The 26,218-nt window shown below is 47.6% G+C and overlaps 1 protein-coding gene across 2 annotated transcripts in view; it reads left to right on the top strand.

Annotated features, from left to right (window-relative positions):
* TMEM71 (transmembrane protein 71) overlaps positions 1–26,218 on the top strand; it is an 86,024-nt gene that overhangs the window by 39,646 nt on the left and 20,160 nt on the right. Inside the window, exons 6-7 of one of the 2 annotated variants that reach the window (XM_030219312.1) lie at positions 2,997–3,152; positions 19,253–19,375. In XM_030219312.1, the coding sequence (XP_030075172.1) occupies positions 2,997–3,152; positions 19,253–19,375 (279 nt within the window). The remainder of the gene's footprint in view (positions 1–2,996; positions 3,153–19,252; positions 19,376–26,218) is intronic. The other variant, XM_030219321.1, reaches the window with a different exon arrangement.

The raw sequence follows: 26,218 nt of genomic DNA, 5'->3' as shown, positions 1-26,218 counted from the left end.
TCTGGCTGAAATGAAACGGGCGCTAGCAAGGTTTTGCGCGGAGTGTGTATGTTTGAGAGAGTGTCTGTGAGAGTGCCTGTGTGAGAGTGAGAATGTGCAAGTGGGTGTGAGTGTGTCTGTGAGAGAGCGTGTGTGTATGTGAGAATGAGTGTGTTTGAGTGCTTATGTGAGACAGTGAGTGTCCTTCCCTGTCCCCCCTGTCAGGTATCAGGACTGGGGGGACTGTGGACAGTCATGAAGGCAGCCCCTACCAAAATAATGAAAGCAAGACCATTTGTATAATAATCACTGCATTCCAGAGAACAAAATGGAGCAAGTTCCCACATGCTATCTTCTGCTTTCTGTATTCAGTAGCTGACAGGCTTGCTAGACTTACCTAAGTGGCTGCAGCCTGCAGCTGCAATACACTGAAAAGAAAGCAAGGAAACCTATGAGATGTAGATACGGCCGCGGTTGCCAGGTGGAAAATTTTTTTCCCACCCAATCCAGCCTAAAAACAGCCCAAAACCCGCCCAAACTCAAACCCCGCCCCTGACACCCCCACCCCCGCGTCATCACCCCGCCCCCGCCGTCAGCAACCCCGCCCCCGCCGTCAGCAACCCCGCCCCCGCCGTCAGCAACCCCGCCCCCGCCATCATCGGCCCCGCCTCCCCGTCACCGGTCCCGCCTCTCTCGTCATCGGCCCCGCCTCCCCCGTCATCGGCCCCGCCCAGAAACGTCAGTAACCCCGCCCAAAACGTCACTAACCCCGCCCCCCGCGGCCGAAAAAAACGCCGGAAAACTGCCCAAAATCAAAAAAAAAAGCCCAAAAAACCGCAACCCGCCGCTGGCAAAAATTTCCCGCGGCGGATCGCGGAAAACCGCCCAATTGGGCGGTAAAACCGCCCACCTGGCAACACTGGATACGGCCGTCCCCTTGGCCTCTGACGCTCCTCCCTTCTTCTATTTGACTTCCTTCTGATAGGTCTGCCATTCGGTGTTACGCTCTTCCCTTTTCCTGTTTCAGTTCCCTTTGATAGGTCAGAGCGGTGCAGCTGTGACACTCCTCCCTTCTCTGATAGGTCAGGGCGGGGCAGAGATGTAGTGTGCTTAAAATGGTTACAGAGCTTCGAACATATGAACTGTTGAAGCCTCAGAGTGTGCTTTAGAACGTTGAGGGTGCTTTTTATGTGCAGATGGGGCGTGGCCTACGGCCCAGATGGGCGTGGCTGAGACTGAGGGTGAGTAGTCCGAATAGCCTAGCCTACCAGGAGGACAGGAGTTCAGGACAGATGGAGTAAGCTTCAGAACGTCTGAGGGGGGATTTTATTTATATAGATTATTGCTATTATTGACAGGTGTAATTGACTGCAAGGTGCTGTAAAAAATAGATGAGCCCTGTTTTCAAAATGATGTCATTCAGGAAGTGACCATTATGATCCGTTTTAGTGAAAATAGCGTTTAATGAAGAAAGTAAAATAATGATTAAAGTTTTGCAACAAAATAAGGCATACAATGCACAGCGTTTGCTAAGGGAGTTTACTAATAAAGGTTGGATTAATGTATTTTAATTAAAACAGTACGTGGCCATTTACTGCTTGAGCCCTTATCGTCTCCTAATTAGTAGGTGATAAGGGCTCACGCACTGCCCCACGTGCTAGAAAAGACAAAATGTTTTCTGGTGCAGGAAACAGCACATTGCAAAACAAAACTACTGCTGAGCACCTGGACGCACACGGCGGTAATGCTGTTTTGCCACGTTCTACCCGCACAGTAGCCCTACTGCCAGTTAGTAAAAGGACTCTAAATGTTTGAACAATTGCAAAGTACTTTGAAACTATGTAAGGAACACAAAGGAATTCTGTTTAGAAAAATTAGATCCAAAGAAGATTAGGGGAGATTTGTACAGCGCTGCATAACCCTAGTAGCGCTCTAGAAATGTTAAGTAGTAGTAGTAGTATTAGGTAGGAAAGCCAGTGCTGGGCTGACTTGTACGGTCTCTGCCCTGATGGAGGCTGAATTAGATTTGGATGGGCGGAGAGGAGCTTTTCAGGGGGCTTTTGACAACAACTTCAGAAATTTAAGAACAAGGCCAGTGCCAGGCAGACTTCTACGGTCTTTGCCCTAAAAATGGCAAGGATAAATCAAGTTCAAGAGAGTGGCTGTAAATGGCGTGGCTACAACTGTCTTATTCTTATGGAGGAAAAAGCCTCTGCATTCCCGATCCAGAAACCGTTATATTCTGATTTTACGGGATGGAATCTTCATCGGCTAAAAAATTCCATAAATAAATAAATAAATAATTTTTAAAAACCCTCCTTTTGTACAAACCACACATCCCTGGTGGTCCAGTGGACCACCTCCTGACCACAACCCTCCCTTCTTTATTCTAAACAATTTACTCCCTGGTGGTCTAGTGACCCCCCACCCAACCCCCCCCATATTCCTTAAACGTGCTGGAGGCAGGAGCAACGTCTCCTGTCTCCTGCCTCTGAGCCTGGCCCTCTCAAAATGGCAGTGCCCAGGCTCTGCCCAGTGCATCCTAGGATGCACTGGGAGGGGCTAAACACCATATAAGTGGGGATCATGTGGGGATGCTGGGGGGGTTGGGATGGGGGTCCACTGGACCACCAGGGATTTTCTGGATGTGTGGGGAGGGGGTCACTAGACCCCCAGGGAGTTTTTCGAGTTGCACGTAGGGGCTCAAAAGAAGGACCCCCTCCTGAGCCCCCCTCCCCATGGAACTCAAAAAACTCCCTGGTAGTCTACTGTCAAATGCATTTACAGCTTCAAGTTGCAAACAGTGACCAATGCACAAAGGGGGATCTGTGCATCTCATTTACATACGATCCTTTGTGCATCATTCGTGTTTGCGACTTGGTACAGTAAGTTTTCCCACAGCACCCGTATTTAACAGGTGCCTTTGTGCATCGGCTCCCCAGTGCTTATAGTAGGTGCCCTTTACCCTCCACATGTCTAAAACAGTGTATATAATTGGTTCATTATTTTTTATTTAGATAATGATGAATTATCTCATGGCCAGAAAAAGATGACATCAAAAACTGAAACTCCAGGTTCAAAAGAGTATCCTGATCCTATGCAAACAAGAAGAAAATTATATTGTTCGTCCCCGGAATCACATATCATGGTACAAAAATATTCCTATAGACAAAGTGAGTTTTCAGGTTCTCTTTACTGTAGGATAGTACAATGACCTATTTTAAATCATTTCAGGGGTGCAACATGGTACAAAAACACAAGTAAAAGAAATGAATTAGGCCCAATATACGAAAGGATTTCTTACAATTTGAGGGCAATTCTAGAAAAAAAGGTGCCAAGATTTAGGCACAGGGAACCCAGATAAAGAACCAGAATACTGTCATATATGTGTGTATCTCAGCAGATATTTATTTATTATTACATTTGTATCCCGCACTTTCCCACTAAAAGCAGGTTTAATGCGGCTTACAAAGTAACAGGGAATACAGAATATTGTTGGGGAAAGTAAGAATTAGGTGTATCATAGAAATAGAATAGAATAGATAGGTAGGTAGAGATAGGCAATGGAGAGGTGGGTCAGGTGGGAGATATGGTCTGGGTCAATGTCGTTGTCTCTTCGGTATATGTTAGGTAGATGGGTTCATACGACTAGTCTGGGCACTTTGGGTAGGCTTGCTTGAATAAATAGGTTTTTAGTGCTTTCCTGAATGGAAGATGGCCATAGATTGATCGGGTAGACTAATATTATTGTTCTAAAAGCATTCATTCCACTCAATCCAAAGCCTCAGCTCTCAACAGCAGAATATAGAAATTATGATATTTTCAAATACAAGAAAACAAAGTCTATACTATCAGTGCGACACTAGAATCAAATAAATCTATAGTGAATGAAGAAAAATATACATTTTCCCCAAAGTTAGGATTAAAACATCCTTCCTAACCAAACAATAGGACTAAATACCATTCCTATGGCAATAAGTATCTACCTGATATATATTTCTTTAATTATCCACCAAGGATAAGCTTATCTAGGTTGGGTGGGATAAAAATTTGTTAATAAAATAAGTTTACTTTTAGCTTTGAATGCATATTGGTCATCCCTGTCCAATCTCTCATGAATCAACAGCAAAGTACTGATCATGATGGTGCACGTGTCTCTCTGTGCACTGCACACTAACTTATCCTTTGTGCTTGGTTTCCTTGATGGGGAAGAGGAAGAGTAGGAGCCACAGTCTTCCTTCCTGATCTAATGCTCCATAGACCTCTAACCCTATGGATTCTTTCATCTGAAGTTTGCGGAGGGGTGTTATCTGAAGTGCTGACTGAGTAAGGAGGAATGGATCCTAAGGAGCTTAGCCGAGATTGGGTGGCAGAGCCGGTGGCAGGAGGCGGGGATAGTGCTGGGCAGACTTTAACGGTCTGTGCCAGAGCTGGTGGTGGGAGGCGGTGCTGGTGGTTGGGAGACGGGGATAGTGCTGGGCAGACTTACAAGGTCTGTGCCCTGAAAAGGACAGGTACAAATCAAGGTAAGGTATACACAAAAAGTAGCACATATGAGTTTATCTTGTAGGGCAGACTGGATGGACCATGCAGGTCTTTTTCTGCCGTCATTTACTATGTTACTATGGATAGGTCTAGGGAGGGCGTTCCAGATTTGGCTGCCTAGGAAGGAGAAATTGGATCCATAATAGGTTTTGTACTTGAGTCCTTTACAGTTGGGATAGTGCAGGTTGAGGTAATTTCGTGAAGAAATAGACACGTTTCTAGTTGGGAGATCAACTAGGTTTATCATGTAGTCCGGAGATTCCCCGTGGATAATTTTGTGGATTAATGTGTTGCCCTTGAAGTTGATTCGCTCTTTCATGGGGAGCCAGTGAAGTTTTGCACGTAGAGGAGCTGCACTCTCAAAACGTGATTTGCCAAAGATGAGTCTCGCTGCTGTGTTTTGGGCAGTTTGAAGTTTTTTCAGGATGTGGGTTTTGCAGCCTAAGAATATACTGTTACATTAATCGACATGCGTAAGTACCATGGATTGCACCAAATTCTGTCCTCAGCAGAAGCAGGGAGACACCCTCTACTAAGATTCACACAAAGAAAACCAAAGCAGGAAGAGAGGATGACACAGAGGGGCATAATCGAACAGCCCTGGTCATCTATATGGCCGGCACCGCAAACAGCGGTCCCGAACCGTATTATCGAAACAGATGGCAGGCCATCTTTCATTTTGATAATACGGTTGGGGCCGGCCAAATGTCAGAGATGGCCGGGTTTCAGATGGCCAGCATTGGTTTTCGCCGAAAATGGAAACCGAAGCCGGCCATCTCAAACCCAGCCAAATCCAAGGCATTTGGTCGTGGGAGGTGCTAGCATTTGTAGTGCACTGGTCCCCCTGATATGCCAGGACACCAACCAGGCACCCTAGGGGGCATTGCAGTGGACTTCAAAAATTGCTCCCAGGTGCATACCTCCCTTACCTTGGGTGCTAAGCCCCCCCAAATCCCACTCCCCACAACTGTACACCACTACCACAGCACTTAGGGGTGAAGGGGGGCACCTACATGTGGGTACAGTGGGTTTGGAGGGCTCAACACTTACCACCAGAAGGTAACAGGTAGGGGGGGGGGGATGGACCTGGGTCCACCTGGCTGAAGTGCACTGCACCCACTAAAACTGCTCCAGGGACCTGCATACTGCTGTTATGGAGCTGGGTATGACATATGAGGCTGGCAAAAAAATGTTTTTAATTTTTTTTTAGGGTGGGAGGGGGTTGGTGACCACTGGGGGAGTACGGGGAAGTCATCCCCGATTCCCTCCGGTGGTCATCTGGTCAGTTTGGACACTTTTTTGAAGCTTGGTCCTGAAAATAAATGGACCAAGTAAAGTCGGCCAAATTCTCGTCAGGGCCGCCCTTCTTTTTTCCATTATCGTCTGAGGGCAGCCATGTGTTAACTACGCCCCCGTCCTGCCACCGACAAGCCCCCTTGATGTTTGGCCGGCTCCGCGACGGACTGCATTTGAGGCCAGCCAAAATCGGCTTTTGATTATGCCGATTTCGCCAGACTTGAGAGATGGCCAGCCATCTCCCGATTTGTGTCGGAAGATGGCCGACCTTCTCTTTCGAAAATAAGCGGGACAATCACCAATCCACCAGGGAGATGCAGTTCAAAGCAGATTTTATTGAAGCACAAAAACGAGAAGACTGGACATTGGCCGTGTTATGTATGTTTCTATTATGTGAAAACAAAATGAGGATTTATTATGATTTAATATTTTCTTTTCACATACAATTGTATATACTGACCCCTATGGCAGGCAGCTGTGTCGAGTCTTCTCTTTTTGGTGCTTGAATAAGTTTGCTTTGAACTACATCTCCCTGGTGGATTGGTGATTCTGTCATCCTCTACTCTTGCTTTGGTTTTCTTTCTGTGCAGATATGCACAGAAATGTCAATATTCTGACTATGCACTATAAAATGGCACCTAAATGCAATGGCATGCAGTTGAAGGTGGGCATTCATTTGGACAGAGTCTGGGTGTGTGTGGGCAGGATGCAAAGTTGCATGCATAGAATAATGAATAGTATAGACTTTGTGTCATCTGTTGTGATTTAGGCGCAATCATTTACCTCAGCTCCTGCTGGTGCAAGTGATGGGGCCTTAATTCTAGTTACATACATCCTCTTTATAGAATAGGCTACTAGTAGGCACGTTATAGGCAGCTAAATCTGGGTGTCCTTTTAAAGAATTACCTTCTTTGGGACCATTTTACTAAGCCACAGTAGGCACTAGTGTGTGCCTACTAGAGAATGACACTTGGACGGGGATCCACGGTAACCACGGGGATGGGAACAGGGACAGAGCCCATGGGGACGGGACGGGAAGAGATCCCATGGGGATGGGGTGGGGATGGGGATAGAGCCCATGAGGCTTTGTCCCCGTGTCACTTTCTACTTTGAAGCTTGTTAATGAACTGGACTGTTATTTATGTTTGAATGATGCAGACGACAATATTTTTATTTTTTGGAAAAACAAGCAAAACATGTTGGCCACAGCTACCAAAATTTGCATGTGCAACCAGCACATCTTCTAAGACGACATCTTCTATTGCAGGAGGGACTGTGGAAGACAGGAGAGCTAGACTGAATCCTGAGATTGTTGATGACTTTTTATTCATCACAGATTTAAAAAATCATAACAGTGCTTCATAGGGCATATTTCTCCCTTGCTAGGGCATACAGAACAGGTTGTATTTTGTACCCATGGACATTTTAACAGAGTGGATTAGGATTCCTTGGGGTAGTAGAAGTCAGCTATTGTTGGGGTTGGAAGGGTAGAGGGTGGAGGGTGGTGGGAGAGTTTATTATAGTTGCTCCTTGTTATTATTGTTTTCTATTTGTAATTTATACACAACAGTTGCACAGCATATTGTTCCTTTTTATACTTTAATAAAAAGATTTAAATATAAAATAAGTGTTTGAGGCTTCTGCAGATGAGAACAGAGCCCATGGGGATGGGGACGGTGACAGAACCTGCGGGGATGGGAAGGGGATGGAGATGGGGCCTGTGGGGATGGGGTGGGAATGGAAACAGAACCCACGGGGACGGGAATAAATTTTATCCCCGTGTCATTCTCTAGTGCCTACTGCCCAGCAAAAAGCACTGCCGTGGGATGGGCTGAGTTGCCCTGCAGTAGTGTGCCCATCAGCGTGCAATAATCCCATGCTGAAAAATATTATTTTTCAGTGCAGGTGTGACTATAGGTGGAGAGTAGGAGTGCCCTGTGCTAATCAGGTAATATGGGCACATTGCTGCACGCTGCCCAATTACTGCAGGGTTAGTGTGGGAGTCCTTAGTGCCAACAAAATAGGGGGCCCTTTTACAAAGACGCGTAGGCGCCTACATGTGTCCAACGTGCGTCAATTTGGAACTACCACTCGGTTACCACATGCGCCGGGTGGTAATTCCATTTTTCATGCACGCCAAAAAAGTTTTTATTTTCTGTTGTGCAGTGCTAACCGGGCAGTAATTGGCAGTGTACATGTGCTGACGATTACCACCCGGTTAACGCGTGAGATCTTACCGCTAAGTCAATGGGTGGCAGTAAGGTCTCAGTTCCAAAATGGACACACCAATTTTTATTTTGCTGCACGTCTATTTCGGCCCCCCCCCCCCAAAAGGCCTTTTATACAGGCACACTGAAAAATGGACCTGTACACATCCAAAACACGTGCCTACACTACCGCAGGCCATTTTTCGGCGTGCCTTAGTAAAAGGACCCCTTGGTGTTGGTAAGGGCTCCCGTAATAATGGCCACATACTAATTGGGAAATTAGCGTATGGGCATTAAAGAAAAATATGGCAATGCAGCTGTTTTACCATTATGCTACAAGTGGCCACAGTGAGAAAAACCCATACGCTGACAACAGCGCAGGGCATTTTTTAGTGCAGCTTAGTTAAAGGGCCTCTTTGTGTCTATGTAGAAAATATTTAATAGATCTATTCCGAAATGTATGATTCATACCAAAAAGAAGTCCTGACGCGCATGGAAACTAAAAGAGCCTGCTTTATGCTATCCTTCTCCCCACCTTAATTGGTCTACCTTCTCCTGGGAGTCTCCCCACTAACATCTCCTTCCCTTCTTTAGTTGCTCTCCGCCTAACCTCACCAAGCTTCTTCCCTCCCTGCAGTTTCTGCCTGTGACTCTTCCCCCCCCTTTTTTGAGCCTCTTTTTCCCACAGCCATCAGTAAAGGAATGCTTTAAAATTATCTATGACATTTAGGTTTGTTTGTTTTTTAAATCTGATACTAACTTGATTTAATGGAAAGGAAAAGGATGGGATTTGATATACCACCTTTCTGTGGTTACAATCAAACCAGTTTACATGTTCTGTACAAGTAGTTATTTTATACCTGGGGCAATGGAGGGTTAAGTGACTTGCCCAGAGTCACAAGGAGCTGCAGTTGAAATCAAACCTGGTTCCCCAGTCACTGCACTAACTACTAGGCTATTTGTTCATCTTGTATAATTTTATGTTTCAACGTTTTTATTGATGATGAAATAAATATGGTATAACAGATACCATCTAATATAATAAAACGCACCCTCAACGTTCTGAGGACAACGTTCTGAAGCCATCTGACGTCACTCCCAGGCTGAAGGGTTCGTGGATTCGTGGTGTGAAGCCTTCAAGCCAGCCAGCCGTCTCTGCCCCGCCCTCGCGTCAAACGTCATAACGTCGAGGGCGGAAAAAAAACCAAACAATTCCGGCAGCGCAGCGTCAGGGAAGGAGGCGGCGCTCCCGACGTCTCTAGCCTTCCCTTCACTGTGTTCCGCCTTCTTCTGACGTCAAGGATGACGTCAGAAGAAGGCGGAACACAGCGAAGGGAAAGCTAGACGTCGGGAGCACCGCCTCCTTTTCTGACGCTTCGCTGCCGGAACCGCCACGGAGGTAAATTTAAAAAGAAGAAAAAAAAAGAAGTTGGGGGGAGAGAAGAGGGTGGCCAGTAAAGTTGAACAATGGGAGCGGGAGGGCAGGGGAGAAACGGCAGCATGGATGCGAAGGGGGGGGGGCATGGATGAGAAGGGGGGGGGAGAAGAGGGCGGGCCAGGCTGGGACATGAGAGAGAGAGGAGAATGGATGCGAGGGGGGTATTCTCAGTGGAGGAGGGTAGTTAGTGGGGTCCCGCAGGGGTCTGTGCTGGGTCCGTTGCTTTTTAATGTATTTATAAATGACCTAGAGATGGGAATAACTAGTGAGGTAATTAAATTCGCCGATGACACAAAATTATTCAGGGTCGTCAAGTCGCAGGAGGAATGTGAACGATTACAGGAGGACCTTGCGAGACTGGGAGAATGGGCGTGCAAGTGGCAGATGAAGTTCAATGTTGACAAGTGCAAAGTGATGCATGTGGGTAAGAGGAACCCGAATTATAGCTACGTCTTGCAAGGTTCCGCGTTAGGAGTTACGGATCAAGAAAGGGATCTGGGTGTCGTCGTCGATGATACGCTGAAACCTTCTGCTCAGTGTGCTGCTGCGGCTAGGAAAGCGAATAGAATGTTGGGTGTTATTAGGAAGGGTATGGAGTCCAGGTGTGCGGATGTTATAATGCCGTTGTATCGCTCCATGGTGCGACCGCACCTGGAGTATTGTGTTCAGTACTGGTCTCCGTATCTCAAAAAAGATATAGTAGAATTGGAAAAGGTACAGCGAAGGGCGACGAAAATGATAGTGGGGATGGGACGACTTTCCTATGAAGAGAGGCTGAGAAGGCTAGGGCTTTTCAGCTTGGAGAAGAGACGGCTGAGGGGAGATATGATAGAAGTGTATAAAATAATGAGTGGAATGGATCGGGTGGATGTGAAGCGACTGTTCACGCTATCCAAAAATACTAGGACTAGAGGGCATGAGTTGAAGCTACAGTGTGGTAAATTTAAAACGAATCAGAGAAAATTTTTCTTCACCCAACGTGTAATTAGACTCTGGAATTCATTGCCGGAGAACGTGGTACGGGCGGTTAGCTTGACGGAGTTTAAAAAGGGGTTAGATAGATTCCTAAAGGACAAGTCCATAGACCGCTATTAAATGGACTTGGAAAAATTCCGCATTTTTAGGTATAACTTGTCTGGAATGTTTTTACGTTTGGGGAGCGTGCCAGGTGCCCTTGACCTGGATTGGCCACTGTCGGTGACAGGATGCTGGGCTAGATGGACCTTTGGTCTTTCCCAGTATGGCACTACTTATGTACTTATGGGGGTCATGGAAGGGAGAGAGGGGACTTGCTGGAAAAGGTTGAATGGAGGCGGCAGGGAACAGAGGAGCATGGATGGGCATGGATTGGGAGGGCAGGGCTCATGGAGAGAGGGGAATTGCTGGAAAGAGAAGGGGACAGAGGAGCATGGATTGGGAGGGCAGGGCTCAGGGAGAGAGGGGAATTGCTGGATAGGGATGAATGGAGGGGACAGATGGGCATGGATGGATATGGATTGCAGGGCAGGGCTCAGGGAGAGAGGGGAATTGCTGGATAGGGATGAATGGAGGGGGCAGGTGACAGAGGAGCATGGATGGGCATGGATTGGGAGGGCAGGGCTCAGGGAGAGGGGAATTGCTGGAAAGGGATGAATGGAGGGGACAGATGGGCATGGATGGATATGGATTGCAGGGCAGGGCTCAGGGAGAGAGGGGAATTGCTGGAAAGGGATGAATGGAGGGGGCATGGGACAGAGGAGCATGGATGGGCATGGATTGGGAGGGCAGGGCTCAGGGAGAGAGGGGAATTGCTGGATAGGGATGAATGGAGGGGACAGATGGGCATGGATGGATATGGATTGCAGGGCAGGGCTCAGGGAGAGAGGGGAATTGCTGGAAAGAGAAGGGGACAGAGGAGCATGGATTGGGAGGGCAGGGCTCAGGGAGAGAGGGCAATTGCTGGATAGGGATGAATGGAGGGGACAGATGGGCATGGATGGATATGGATTGCAGGACAGGGCTCAGGGAGAGAGGGGAATTGCTGGAAAGAGAAGGGGACAGAGGAGCATGGATTGGGAGGGCAGGGCTCAGGGAGAGAGGGCAATTGCTGGATAGGGATGAATGGAGGGGACAGATGGGCATGGATGGATATGGATTGCAGGGCAGGGCTCAGGGAGAGAGGGGAATTGCTGGATAGGGATGAATGGAGGCGGCAGGTGACAGAGGAGCATGGATGGGCATGGATTGGGAGGGCAGGGCTCAGGGAGAGAGGGCAATTGCTGGAAAGGGATGAATGGAGGGGGCAGGGGACAGAGGAGCATGGATGGGCATGGATTGGGAGGGCAGGGCTCAGGGAGAGAGGGGAATTGCTGGATAGGGATGAATGGAGGGGACAGATGGGCATGGATGGATATGGATTGCAGGGCAGGGCTCAGGGAGAGAGGGGAATTGCTGGATAGGGATGAATGGAGGGGGCAGGTGACAGAGGAGCATGGATGGGCATGGATTGGGAGGGCTGGGCTCAGGGAGAGGGGAATTGCTGGATAGGGATGAATGGAGGGGACAGATGGGCATGGATGGATATGGATTGCAGGGCAGGGCTCAGGGAGAGAGGGGAATTGCTGGATAGGGATGAATGGAGGTGGCAGGTGACAGAGGAGCATGGATGGGCATGGATTGGGAGGGCTGGGCTCAGGGAGAGTGGAATTGCTGGATAGGGATGAATGGAGGGGACAGATGGGCATGGATGGATATGGATTGCAGGGCAGGGCTCAGGGAGAGAGGGGAATTGCTGGATAGGGATGAATGGAGGGGACAGGTGACAGAGGAGCATGGATGGGCATGGATTGGGAGGGCAGGGCTCAGGGAGAGAGGGGAATTGCTGGAAAAGGATGAATGGAGGGAGCAGGGGACAGATGGGCATGGATTGGGAGGGCAGGGCTCAAACTCTCTCTCTCATATACAATGTCTTTCTGACTCTCACTCTCACACACTCTGTCTCACACTGTATCACATTCACTCTCTATGTGCCACACAGTCACTCACACACTCGCTTGGTCTCATACACTCACTCTCACAGAGAATCTGTGTCTCACACACACTCTCTCTCTCGCCCACACACACACACTCTCTCTCACACTGTGTCTCACATACACACTTGCACACACTCTCATTCTCACACACACACTCTCTCACAAACACACTCACACCCAGACTCACTCTCTCTCTCACACACACACACTCACACTTTCACTCTGACTCTCAAACAGCCACTCTCACATACACTCTCCCAAACATACACACTCCGAGAAAAACCTTGCTAGCGCCCGTTTCATTTGTGTCAGAAACGGGCCTTTTTTTACTAGTAAAATATAAAACTTCAACAGTACAATGGAACTTCACATATAAGTATTGAACAAACTATCATCAAATTTTTATATACTTCCCCCCCCTCCTCCCTACCCTCTCTTCTACCCTCCCTCCCCCCTTACTTCTGTGTGTGCCAACCAATATTGGGGATAGTGGGTTTAAACATTCAGACCATGTGTATTGCCAAGGCAACTCACAATAGATCATCTTGTATAATGTTATGATCTATTCCACCTTAATGTCATTAACTAGTATTTGAACATGATCAAATTCTAATAAATATAAGCATAAAATTCTTCCCTCTCCCAAATGCTCTTACCCCTCCTTTTTTCCTTCCTTGCTACTCCACTCCCCACCCATGTTTGATTCCTCTTGGACTGAGCTCAAAGTGGGTAACTGCCACCCTTAGCCAGGTTGCAGTCATGGTGGCTCCTCTCTTTCTGGGCCTTAACTGCAATGATGGAGGCTCTTATTCTCTCAACCCAGGAATCAGAGCAGCAAAGACTCTCTCCCATCCTTGATCCTGGCCTGCCCCATCAGTAATGCCTTTTCATAAGACTAGGAGCTTTCATTATCCTCCTTCCTCTGGCATTATCCTTTAAGAGTTTCCTTTGTCTGCCAGAGAACCATTGTGGCAGAATTTGGCTTGCTCTTACATCACACTAGCGGGAAGGGGCTGCTCTAGAAGGATGGTGGTTTGTTCTAATATGCCAGGCAAGACTCTTTAGCACTTGTTCTATGCCCCAAAGCAGCAGTAATAGCAGCTCTTTGCCCCCAAGTATTTGCCTGGCATGGACAATAACAGGAAAAACAAGAGAACATAAGAATAGTCATACTGGGTCAGACCAATGGTCCATCTAGCTTAGTTCCTGCTTCCAGCAGTGGCCAATCCAGGCCACAAGTACCTGGCAGAAACCCAATTAGTAGCAACAGTCCATGCTACCAATTCCAGGGCAAGCAATGGCTTCCCTCATGTCCATCTCAAAAACAGACTATGGACTTTTCCTCCAGAAACTTGTCCAAACCTTTTTAAACCCAGATATGCTAACTGCTGTGTAACAAGTTCCAGAGCTTAAATATTCTTTGAGTGAAAAAATATTTCCTCTTATTTGTTTTAAAAGTATTGCCATACAATTTCACTGTGTGTCCTCTAGTCTTTGTACTTTTTGAAAGAGTAAAAAATTGATTTACTTCTACTTATTCTATACCACTCAGGATTTTGTAGACCTCAATCGTATCTCCCCTCAGCTGTCTCTTTCGAAGCTGAAGAGCCCTAACCTCTTTAGCCTTTCCTCATATCAGAGAAGTTCCATTCCCGTTATCATTTTGATTGGTCTTCTTTGAACTTTTTCTAATTCCACTATATCTTTTTTGAGATATGGTGACCAGAACTGAACACAATACTTAGATGAGGGGAACAGGCAAGATACACCAGCCAATAGTCTCCCTACCTACACAGAGAAATGATGGCCCAGCACCAGCCAATGTACTTATGATATTCACTTTTATGCCTGCCTGTTAGTCCCTGCTTCTGATGTCGTGTCACAGATGGATTAAACAACAAAAGGACAAACTGATAACATGAGCATGTTTAGTACATAAAACTCACCAAAACTGGCTTTGCCCTCAGTATTCAGCCCATGGTGGTCAGCGTTGTTTCAAATCCAGCTGCTGCAAGCTTTGTATGCCCAAATATTCAGTGTCATTATCCGGATGCCAGCCAACACTGAATATCTGGACATAGGTTGGCCAGTGCTACTTAACCATTTAGCATCGATATTCAGACCAGTGCATGGAGAGGTAACCAGATAAAGTTAGGAGAACTACCATGCAGTTACCAGGCTAATATTCAGAATGTTATTGCTAATGGGGTAACTCCTGGCTCCTCCCAAGTTTCGCCCCCACTACCTGGATACTGTCAAGGTGCAGAGGAGTAGCTAGGGGGGGTTGCCAGGGGATCGACCGCTACCCCAAATGGACTTCCAATGGCACTGGTGCCTATTTTTCATGCAATCTGTTGCATTTAAAATACATGCCGATGACGTCGGCAGTCCACTCTCCACTCCCTCCACGCCCTTAACCTGGTTACACTTCTGTCAAGGTGGTCTGACTGGATATGCAGTGGCATTATCCAAATAATGTGGCTGAAAATCTGGGTATGGACCTGGTATTTATCCAGGTAGGAAAAAGTTCTGCTGAATATTGCACACATAGTTTGGAGGAGTAGCCTAGTGCTTAGTGCAGCAGACTTTGATCCTGGGGAACCGGGTTCAATACCCATTGTAGCTCCTTGTGACTCTGGACAAGTCACTTAATCCTCCATTGCCCCAGGTACAAATAAGTACAGTGCACTCCATTTAAGTGCATGTCGGATAAGCGCATGCTCTGTTTAACTGCATGCCGTACTTCGGTCCCATTTTTGGCCCCATCAATTTCTATGGGGACAAACTTCGGTTTAGCGCACCACTGATAAGTGCAAGATTCGCTTATATGCATGTTTTAAGATCGCTCCTCTGCAGGAAAGACTCTGCATAAGCGCACACACTTAATATGGAAGCCGATTGGCACGTGACAAAGGGGCGATAAATTTGAAATCTCGTTGATTAACTGCCACAGGCAGAATAAGTGAAAGAATGTTGTTAGAGTGTACACTGGAGTCGTTGACGTCGCGCAACTGTAAGACTTTAACAATGGCTGAACGAATAGAAGTGCTTAAAAAATTAGAAAACAAACAAAGTCAAGCATCTATTGCTAAAGAATATGGTGTCAATCCCAGTCAAATTTCACTTATCTTGAAGCAGAAAGACCAGCTTCTGGAAGACTGGCAAAACAATACAAATCCACAGAGGAAACGAAAACGGGCGGGAAAAGCTGAGGATGTAGAAGATACTCTTCTTCGGTGGTTTTCTCAAGTCAGGAGCAGACAGTTTCCTGTCAGTGGTCCACTGCTTATGAAGAAAGCTAATCAGCTAGCTGAAAGTCTTGGACTAACTGAATTCAAAGCCACTGGTGGATGGTTGGAAAGATGGAAGGAAAGGAACAACATAAAATTCAAGAAACAGCATGGTGAAAAACAAGACGCTGATGACTTTGGTGCTGAAAATTGGGTTGTTTCAGTTCTTCCTACCATCTTGAACGAGTTTGCACCTCGTGACATTTTCAATGCTGACAAAAACGGTCTCTACTGGAGAGCGATTCCTGATGGTACACTTGCATTCAAACATGCCGAAACTACAGGAAGTAAAACGACGAAGGACCGACTGACGATACTCCTTTGCTGAACTATGGATGCGCGTGAGAAGTTGGAACCACTCGTCATTGGAAAGAGCAAACAGCCCCATTGCTTCAAGAATGTTAAGCGACTTCCTGTGTCATACAAGGCTAACACAAATTCATGGATGACTGGGGAAATTTGGAAGCAGTAGTTAAAGAAGTTAGACACTAGAATGCAGGCACAAAAGCATCAGATTTTGTTGCTTTGTGATAATTGTGCTGCACACAGTGATGATGTCAGGCTGTCTAACATCAAGGTGGTCTTCCTGCCACCAAACACTACCTCTCTGATCCAACCTATGGATCAGGGCATAATTGCCAATTTCAAACAATATTATCGGGCTCTTGTGCTGCGTTGTCTGATGAGTGTTATGGATGACCAGACTGGCAAGGATAAACGTGCTGTTGAACTGGCTCATAATCTCACTGTTGGATTCCCTACATATGCAGAAAGAAGCCTGGAATCATGTTACACAGGCAACCATTGTGAACTGCTACAAGCGGGCAAGCTTTGTTAGGGATGTGGAGAGGGATGAAACAGATGCAGCTGTTGCAAACGCGTCAGATGAACAGGCTATTGATATCCCACCGGTGTTACTGAAGAGGAGTTTCATCACTACGTAGCTGTTGATTATGATCTACAAACAGCTGACGACAGCACTGAAGTCGACATATGTACCTACACGCAGGCAATGGCTGATGATGAAACAGATGATGAAATGAGCAGCGAGGCACATGCTGACGGAATTCAACAACCTCCTGTCACTTTTGCAAGAGCGCTGGAGAGTCTCAACACCGTGCGGGCCTATCTGGAGGCCACTGGATGTCAATGCTATGACAGGTTTTACTGTCTGGCAGACGTAGTCTATGGAACTCACAGACACAAGAGTGTACAGAGACTATGATTGAATACTTCAAGTAAGCCTAACATCAGTTAACGGAGACTGTGTAACGTCAGTTAACAGAGACTGTATACTGTATGTCTAATAAACAGTACTGTACATATGTTTATCAGATATTAAGCTTCTTTGGGTCACAACGATTAAGTGCACGCTCCGGTTAACTGCATGTATTTCTTTGGTCCCAGACCCTCGCACTTAAGCGGATTGCACTGTACTTGTATATACTATGTAAACCGCTTTGAATGTGGTTACAAAACAACACAGAAAGGCAGTATATCAAGTTCCCTTTCCCCTTGTTACTGAAGTTCTTTCAGTTATGTTTGCAATGAGCTCAAGGAAAACTGTGGATGGGATCACAGACTTGTAGATTGTACTGAATGATTTCTAGCTACTCTGAGTTCCATAAAGCAAGTTCAATGGCTCTGTTACTAAGACATTATGGCATGTAGGGAGGGTGAGCACTGCTGTGAAAAGCCAGAGCATTTTCACAGTTTTGAATCACAGTGAGGGGCATAATCGAATGCAAACGCCCATTCTCCATGAGCGTCTATGTCCGAGAACGGGTATGTGAAGGGGCGGGACAGACCGTATTTTCGAAAAAAAATGGCCGGCCATCTTTTTTTTCGATAATACGGTTTGTGCCCGGCAAATGCATTGGATATGTGCGGATTTGAGCTGGGCGGTTTCGATTTTCAGCGATAATGGAAACCGAAAGCGCCCAGCTCAAAAATGAACAAATCCAAGGCATTGGGTCATGGGAGGGGCCGGGATTCGTAGTGCACTGGTCCCCCTGACATGCCAGGACACCAACCGGGCACCCTAGAGGGCACTTGTAAAAAGTAAAAAAAAAAAGGTAAATACCTCCCAAGTCCATAGCTCTCTTCCCTTGGGTGCTGAGCCCCCCAAATCCCCCCCCCCCCAAAACCCACTGCCCACAACTCTACACCATTACCATAGCACTTATGGCTGAAGGGGGCACCTAGATGTGGGTACAGTGGGTTTTGCGGGGTTTTGGAGGGCTCAACATTAACCACCACAAGTGTAACAGGTGGGGGGGGGGGGGGGGGCCTGGGTCCACCTGCCTGAAGTCCACTGCACCCACTAACAACTGCTCCAGAGACCTGCATACTGCTGTGATGGAACTGGGTATGGCATTTGAGGCTGGCATACAGGCTGGAAAAAAAAGTTGTTAACGTTGTTTTTTTTTTTTGGTGGGAGGGGTTTATTGACCACTGGGAGAGTCAGGGGTGGTCATCCCCGATTCCCTCTGGTGGTCATCTGGTCATTTAGGGCACTTTTTTGGGAGTTGTTCGTGATAAAAACGGGTCCAAAAAAAGTGACCTAAATGCGTGCTAAAAACGGCCATTTTTTTTTCGATTATCGGCCAAAGGCGCCCATCTCTGCTCAGCCGATAAACACGCCCCAGTCCCGCCTTGACCACACCTCCGACACGCCCCCGTCAACTTTGTTCGTTCCCGCGACAGAGTGCAGTTGCAGGCGCCTAAAATCGCTTTCGATTATACTGATTTGGGCGCCTTTGCGAGATGGGCGCCCATTTCCCGATTTGGGTCAAAATATGGGCGCCCATCACTTTCGAAAATAAGGCTGAGTGTGAATCAAACTTTTAAATTCACTTAAAGTGACAAATTGATTCCACTGCAATTTCTTTTTTCCCCATTAATGGCCAAGTGATAATTTCCCAATTAGCGCATGGCTATTAGCACAGGGGAGCCCTTACCACCAACTATTTTGTAAGCGGTAGGGGCTCCTGTGCGAATCCTGCGGTAATCGGTTAATGCGTGCCAATGCCCCTGCATTAACCAATTAGAACAGGGCATGCCTACTGTCTGCCTCCAAACGCCCCCACAATAAAAAATAAAATCTATTTCTTAGCATGTGGGAAATGTGCACCAATTCCAAAACTACAGTGGGACTCCCAAGCATGTCCTTCGGTACTATCTTTTTAACCTGTGGTAAGCTTGTACTAGTGCTTACGACTCTCAGATTAGTTTTGGTTAACAATTACATCAAAAAAATCTGTTTTTTGGACTTTTACATATTTATGTTCTCAAGTTACTGTGTTTGCTTTTCATGGCAGAATGATTATGGCCTCTGTTTACAAAGCTGCACTAGCGGCTGCCGTGCAGCAGTGCTGACACAGCCCATTCTAAGTGAATGGACTGTATCGGCCTTACCGCACTGCCAGCCGCTACCACAGCTTTGTAAACAGGGGGGTATGTTTTTTGATAATAAATTTTCTCAAGATCAGAACGACTCCATATCAGAAATCCAGCCTCCACTATCTGCTAAGTGGTTGATGAAAAGAGTACGCTGCTCATCACCTGCCTCGTACATCAGGGCACAGAATTGTTTCTCCAGGGAAAGAGGTGAGTGGTCAGCTTTTTCTTGAGGTATTATTTCACAGATACTTTATAGGTTAGTTTACTATAGCTCAAGGATAGCTGAAAGATTCCCCAAAACAAAGGGTCAGAGATGTTTATATTAGCTGTTTTATTGTGGATTCATGCAATCATATTTTATTTTTATTTTGTTTTATCAAAAGAGCCAAAGCATTTTAGTTGTTCAGGAAGTCTCTTATTAAATTACCTGGGTAATTAAAAAGTTGGTGCATAGAGACATAGGGGTAGATTTTCCAAGGCACTTATTCAGGGGTCATTTTACAAAGGCACGCTGAAAAATGGCTTGTGGTAGCATAGATGCAGGTTTTGGGCACGCGCCAATCCATTTTTCAGCGCGCCTGTGAAAAAGGCCTTTTTACAATTTTTGCAGAAAATGGACGTGCGGGAAAATGAAAATTGCCATGTGTCCATTTTGAATCTGAGACCTTACCGCCAGCCATTGACCTAGCGGTAAAGACTCATGCGGTAACCAGGCGGGTAATGACTTACACATGCTAAATGCCACTTGGTGCACATCTAATATGCGCGTCCGAAAATAAAAGATATTTTTCAGACGCACATATTGAATGTGCACTAAAAGTGAAATTACCACAAGAGCCAAGCGGTAGCCGGGCGGTAATTTCATTTTGGCGTGCATTGGGCGCACGTAGACACTTACGCAGCTTAGTAAAAGGGCAACTCAGCACAAGGGTGGGTAGCCTGCAGCCCACAAGACCATGGGAAGTATACACAGAAATCATCAATAACCAGAATTTTGGTGATTTTATATACTGTATTTTAAAATTATTTTCAGAATACTTATCACAGAAGGTCTATGGAGCTCTGTGCATTTCTGGTTCCGAAATTATGTAATGTTTTAGCCCATCACAGATAGTACTGACATTCATGCAGTCCTCTGTGTAAAAGGTTGCCCACCCCTGGGCTAGGAGGTGCCAGAGGGAGGGATATTCAATGGCGCTAACCAGAGAGTGCTGCTGAATATTTCCTCTGCAGCATTGGCACCATCCAGACAAGAGTGGTCCATGAGTGGAACTTGGGCGCACCTGGACATTATCTGGTTAGCAGCCATATAGCGAAGATACTTACCTGTAGCAGGTATTCTCCAAGGACAGCAGGCTGATTGTTCTCACATGTGGGTCGATGTCTGCGTCGGCCCAGGAATTGGCATTTTGCCAGCAAAATAAAACAAAGTTTTGCTAGAGTCTTCTAGCGTGCAAATCGCACGCACCGCGCATGCGTGGACGACTTCCCGCTCATCGTGTGAGCGTGCTTCCTCAGTTTAATCAAAAAGCATAAAAGCAACAAACAACAAGAACAACTCCAAAGGGGAGGAGGGCGGGTTTGTGAGAACAATCAGCCTGCTGTCCTCGGAGAATACCTGCTACAGGTAAGTATCTTCGCTTTCTCCGAGGACAAGAAGGCTGCTTGTTCTCACGACTGGGGTATCCCTAGTACCCAGGCTCACTCAAAACAACAAAGAAAGGTCAATTGGGCCTCGCAACGGCGATGACATAACAAGGATTGACCTACGAACTAGAACATCTGAGAGTGCAGCCAGGAACAGAATAAAAATGGGTCTAGGGGGGTGGAGTTGGATTCTAAACCCCGAACAGATTCTGCAGCACTGACTGCCCAAACTGACTGTCGCGTCGGGTAACCTGCTGAAGGCAGTAGTGAGATGTGAATGTGTGGATTGATGACCACGTTGCAGCCTTGCAAATCTCCTCAATGGAGGCTGACTTAAGTGAGCCACTGACGCAGCCATGGCTCTAACAGTCAACCCAGCTTGGGCATAAGTGAAGGAAATGCAATCTGCTAGCCAATTGGAGATTGTGCGTTTTCCGATGGCAACTCCCCTCCTGTTGGGATCGAAAGAAACAAACAACTGCTCAGAATGTCTGAAACTCCGACACCACCTTTGGCAGGAACTTAGGGTGTGTGTGAAGGACTACTCTGTTGTGATGAAACCTGATATAAGGTGCATGCACTACCAAGGCCTGAAGCTCACTGACCCTACGAGCTGAAGTAACAGCCACCAAGAAAACGACCTTCCAGGTCAAGTACTTCAGATGGCAGGAATTCAGTGGCTCAAAAGGAGCTTTCATCAGCTGGGTGAGAACGATGTTGAGATTCCATGACACTGGTAGAGGTTTGACAGGGGGCTTTGACAAAAGCAAACCTCTCATGAGGCGAACAACTAAAGGCTGTCCAGAGATAGGCTTACCCTCTACATGGCGATGATAAGTACTAATCGCACTAAGGTGAACTCTTACGGAGTTGGTCTTGAGACCAGACTCTGACAAGTGTAGAAGGTATTCAAGCAGGGTCTGTGTAGGACAAGAAAGAGGATCTAGGGCCTTGCTGTCACACCAGACGGCAAACCTCCTCCATTTGAAAGAGTAAGACCTCTTCGTGGAATCTTTCCTGGAAGCAAGGAAGACACGGGAGACACCCTCTGAAAGACCCAAGGAGGCAAATTCTAAGCTCTCAACATCCAGGCCGAGAGAGCCAGAGACTGGAGGTTAGGACGCAGAAGCGACCCCTTGTTCTGGGTGATGAGGGTTGGAAAATACTCCAATCTCCACGGTTTCTCTGAGGAAAACTCCAGAAGAAGAGGGAACCAAATCTGACGCGAATCATGGTTCCGCAGTCTTGCTTGAGTTTCAGCAAAGTCTTCTCTACTAGAGGTATGGGAGGATATGCATACAGAAGGCCTGTTCCCCAGTGTAGGAGAAAGGCATCTGACGCTAGTCTGTCGTGGGCCTGAAGCCTGGAACAGAACTGAGGGACCTTGTGATTGATCTGAGTGGCAAAAAGATCCACCGGGGGGGGGGGGGGGTGCGCCCCACGCTCGGAGGATCTTGCGGATTACTCCCATGTTCAGTGACCATTCGTGAGGTTGCATTATCCTGCTCAGTCTGTCGGCCAGACTGTTGTTTACGCCTGCCAGGTAAGTGGCTTGCAGAAACATGCCGTGACGGCACACCCAAAGCCACATCTGGATGGCCTCCTGACACAGAGGGCGAGATCCGGTGACCCCCTACTTGCTGGTGTAATACATGGCAACCTGATTGTCTGTCTGAATCAATATGATTTGGTTGGACAGCCGGTCTCTGAAAGCCTTTAGAGCGTTCCAGATTGCTCGCAATTCCAGGAGATTGATCAGAAGACCTGTTTCCTGAAAGGACCAGGCTCCTTGAGTGTGAAGCTCATCTACATGAGCTCCCCACCCCAGGAGGGATGCATCCATCATCAGCACATTTTGTGGCTCAGGAATTTGGAATGGATGCCCCAAGGTCAGATTGGATTGAATCGCCCACCGCTGCAGAGAATTCCATCCTCTAGACTCCCCGTAGCTTGATACCACTGGGAAGCTAGGGTCCATTGAGCCAATCTCATGTGTAGACGTGCCATGGGAGTCACATGAACTATGGAGGCCATGTGCCCCAGAAGTCTCAACATCTGCCGGGCTGTGATCTGTTGAGACGCTTGAACTGTGGACACCAGGGACAGGAGGTTGTCTGCCCTTGTCTCTGGAAGATAAGCTCAAACTGTCTTCGTGTTCAACAGGGCTCCAATGAATTCCAACTTTTGCACTGGAGTGAGATGGGACTTGGGGTAATTGATTACGAACCCCAGTAGTTCTAGCACCTGAACAGTCATTCACATGGACTGCTGAGCACCTCCCTTCGAGGTGCTCTTCACCAGCCAATCATCGAGATAAGGAAACACATGCACTCCCAGTTTGCGTAGCGACACTGCAACTACCGCCAGGCACTTTGTGAATACTCTGGGCGCAGACGCCAGACCAAAGGGCAGCACACAGTACTAAAAGTGCTGAGTTCCCAGCCGATATCGAAGATACTTCCTGTGAGCTGGAAAGATCGAGATATGTATGTAAGCATCCTTTAAGTCCAGAGAGCATACCCAATCGTTCTCTTGAATCATGGGAAGAAGGGTGCCCAGGGAAACCATCCTGAACTTTTCTCGAACTACAAATTTGTTCAGGCCCCTTAGGTCTAGGATGGGACGCTTCCCCCCTGTTTTCTTCTGCACAAGGAAGTACCTGAATTAGAATCCAAGCCCTTCTTCCCCTGGTGGAACGGGTTCGACCGCACCGGCCTTTAGAAGGGCGGAGAGTTCCTCTGGAAGTATCTGCAAATGCTTGGAACTGTAAGATTAAGCTCCCAGTGGACAATTTGGAGGTTTGGATTCCAGATTGAGAGTGTATCCTAACCGGACTATTTGAAGAACCCACCGGTTGGAGGTTATAACAGGCCACCGCTGGTGAAAAAATATCAACCCCCCTCCAACTGGTAAGTCGTCCGGTACTGACACTTTTATTGAGGCTATGCTTAACTGGAGCCAGTCAAAAGCCCATCCCTTGCTTTTGCTGGGGAGCAGTATGGGTCTTAGTCGCATGCTGTTAACGAGAACGAGCGCACTGGGGTTGAGCCTGGGCAGGCTGCCGAGAAGCAGGAGTGTACCTATGCCTAGAATAGGAATAGGGAGCACTTCTCCTCCCTCCAAAAAACCTCCTAGATGAGGAGGCAGTAGCAAAAGACGTCCGGTAGGAGAGAGAATCTATAGCATTATTATGCTTCTTGATCTGATCAACTAGATCCTCTACTTTTTCACCAAAAAGATTACCCCCCCCCCCCCCCCCAGCAAGGAACATCCACCATCCGCTGCTGGACAGAATGATCCAGGTCAGAGACATGCAGCCATGAGAGTCTGTGCATCACTATACCTTGAGCTGCAACTCTGGATGCCACGTCAAAAGTGTCAAATGTACTCCTGGCCAGGAACTTTCGACACGCCTTCTGCTGCCTGACCACCTGGGGAAAGGGCTCGGCCAACTCCGTAGGGAGTGTATCAACCAAGCTCGACAGTTGCCGTATCGAGTACCGCAAGTGCATGCTCGTGAAGAGCTGGTAAGACTGGATCTTGGCGGCAAGCATAGCGGCCTGGTACATCTTCCTCCCAAAAGAGTCAAGAGTTCTAGCCTCTCTGCCTGGGGGCGCCAAAGCATAGTCTCTAGTACTCCTGGCTCTCTTGAGGGCGGAATCCACCACCATAGAATTGTGGGGTAACTGAGACCTCATCAACCCAGGTTCACTGTGGATCCGATACTGGGATTCAGCTTTTTTTGGGACCACGGGGCCAGACAGAGGGGCTGACCAGTTTCGCATAATGACTTCCTTCAGTAGCTTATGCAAAGGAACTGTCACAGCCTCTTTAGGTGGGGAAGAATAATCTCAGTTCTGGGCTCATCCTCAACTTCCACAGGGAAGGGAATAGCCGTAACCATTTCCCAGACAAAAGAGGAAAAGGACAGACTCTTTGGTGAAGATAGCTCCTTTCTTGCGGAGGGGAAGGATCAGAGGGAATCCCTAAGGACTCATTTATTTTTTATTTATTTATTTGTATCCCGCATTCAGAAGAGAAGTACCTGGGATCCTCTTCTGACTCCCACGAACGCTCCTGCTCAGTATCGGATAGAACCTGAGTTAAGGTGCTTCGACACTGAACCTGCCTCGACGCCGAGGAACGATGTCCTCTATGGCAATGTTGAGAGGCCGATGCCTGGTCCGACTGCAGTGAAGCTCCCTCCACTGACGTCGAAGGGGAGTCAACCTGGGTGGCAACCGACGTGGATGCCGCAAATGGCATCGCGGTCGGGGACCTCACCACAGGCGAAGGACCAGACACCGCTGCAGCAGCAGGTACAGAAGGCGCAAGCACCCCTGACACTGAAGCTGACTGTCGTAGCAGTCCCTCCAGAAGTTCTGGAAACAAGGCCCGGATACGCTCGTTGAGAACCACCATCGGAGAAGGCTGCAGGGTCGGTGGAACAGGCAGTGTCAGAATCCATGGTGGCTCGGGAGCAGGTACTGGGCTGCTAGGAGACCGACGCATCGGCGCCTCCTGTATCGAGGGGGAGCGATCCTCTCGGCACCGATGCTTCTCGGGTGCCGACTGTCGACACCCCGGAGCTCCCAGTACCATGTGTCGGAGAACAATGACGGTGCTTCTTTGCCTTCACTCAACGCCCGTCATCAAGACTCCTCGGTACCGATGAGGACATGGAATCCTCATGTCTCCTCGGGGCCGGGTCCGACGAAGGTCGGTCCCGGGGGGCCTGCATAATAGGAGGCCTCGAGGCAGGTGGAGACCCACTCGACGCCTCACTGCTTCCAGTGCGAGTTGGTCTCTCAGCAGCCATTACCTTTCTTCCCGACGTCGATGCTCCTGCCGACACCACCGACCTCGGTACCGATGTCGATGTCGAAGGACCAGACTGAGCCCCAAAATGTTTTTCTCATTGGGCTTCTCGAGACGCTTGAGTCCGTTTCTTCATACGAAGACACAGACTACAAGTGGCTGGGCTATGGTCGGGCCCAAGGCACTGGATAGACCAGGAGTGGGTATCGGTACCTGAGACAGTCCGGTTGCACTGCGTACAACGCTTGAAGCCGCTGGGTGTCTTCGATGACATGGAAGGGAAAACGGCTTCGGCAAAATCAAACAACGCTATTGTGCCTTGAAAAGAAAAAGGGGCACAAAAGAAAGGAAAGAACCCGGCCGTGCGGCCTGAAAGTCAGCTGCGTCAAAAAAAGAAAACATAAAAAAGGTGCTAAAAACTAGAAAAATACGGGAGAAGTTTTTTTTTTTTTTTTTTTTAAAGAATGAGGTGAAAAATAAAAGAAAACGAACTCGTCGTCAAGACTCTTTCTCCTGGGCCAAAAGCGAAGAGAAATGTAGAAACGTTGTCTCTCCACCGCGGACACAAAAAAAATGAGGAAGCAC

The sequence above is a fragment of the Microcaecilia unicolor genome, chromosome 1, assembly GCF_901765095.1.
Source record: "Microcaecilia unicolor chromosome 1, aMicUni1.1, whole genome shotgun sequence".
Classification (NCBI taxonomy): Eukaryota; Metazoa; Chordata; class Amphibia; order Gymnophiona; family Siphonopidae; genus Microcaecilia; species Microcaecilia unicolor.
Note: the sequence above shows the minus strand (reverse complement) of the source record. Positions and strands in the feature narration are given on the sequence as shown.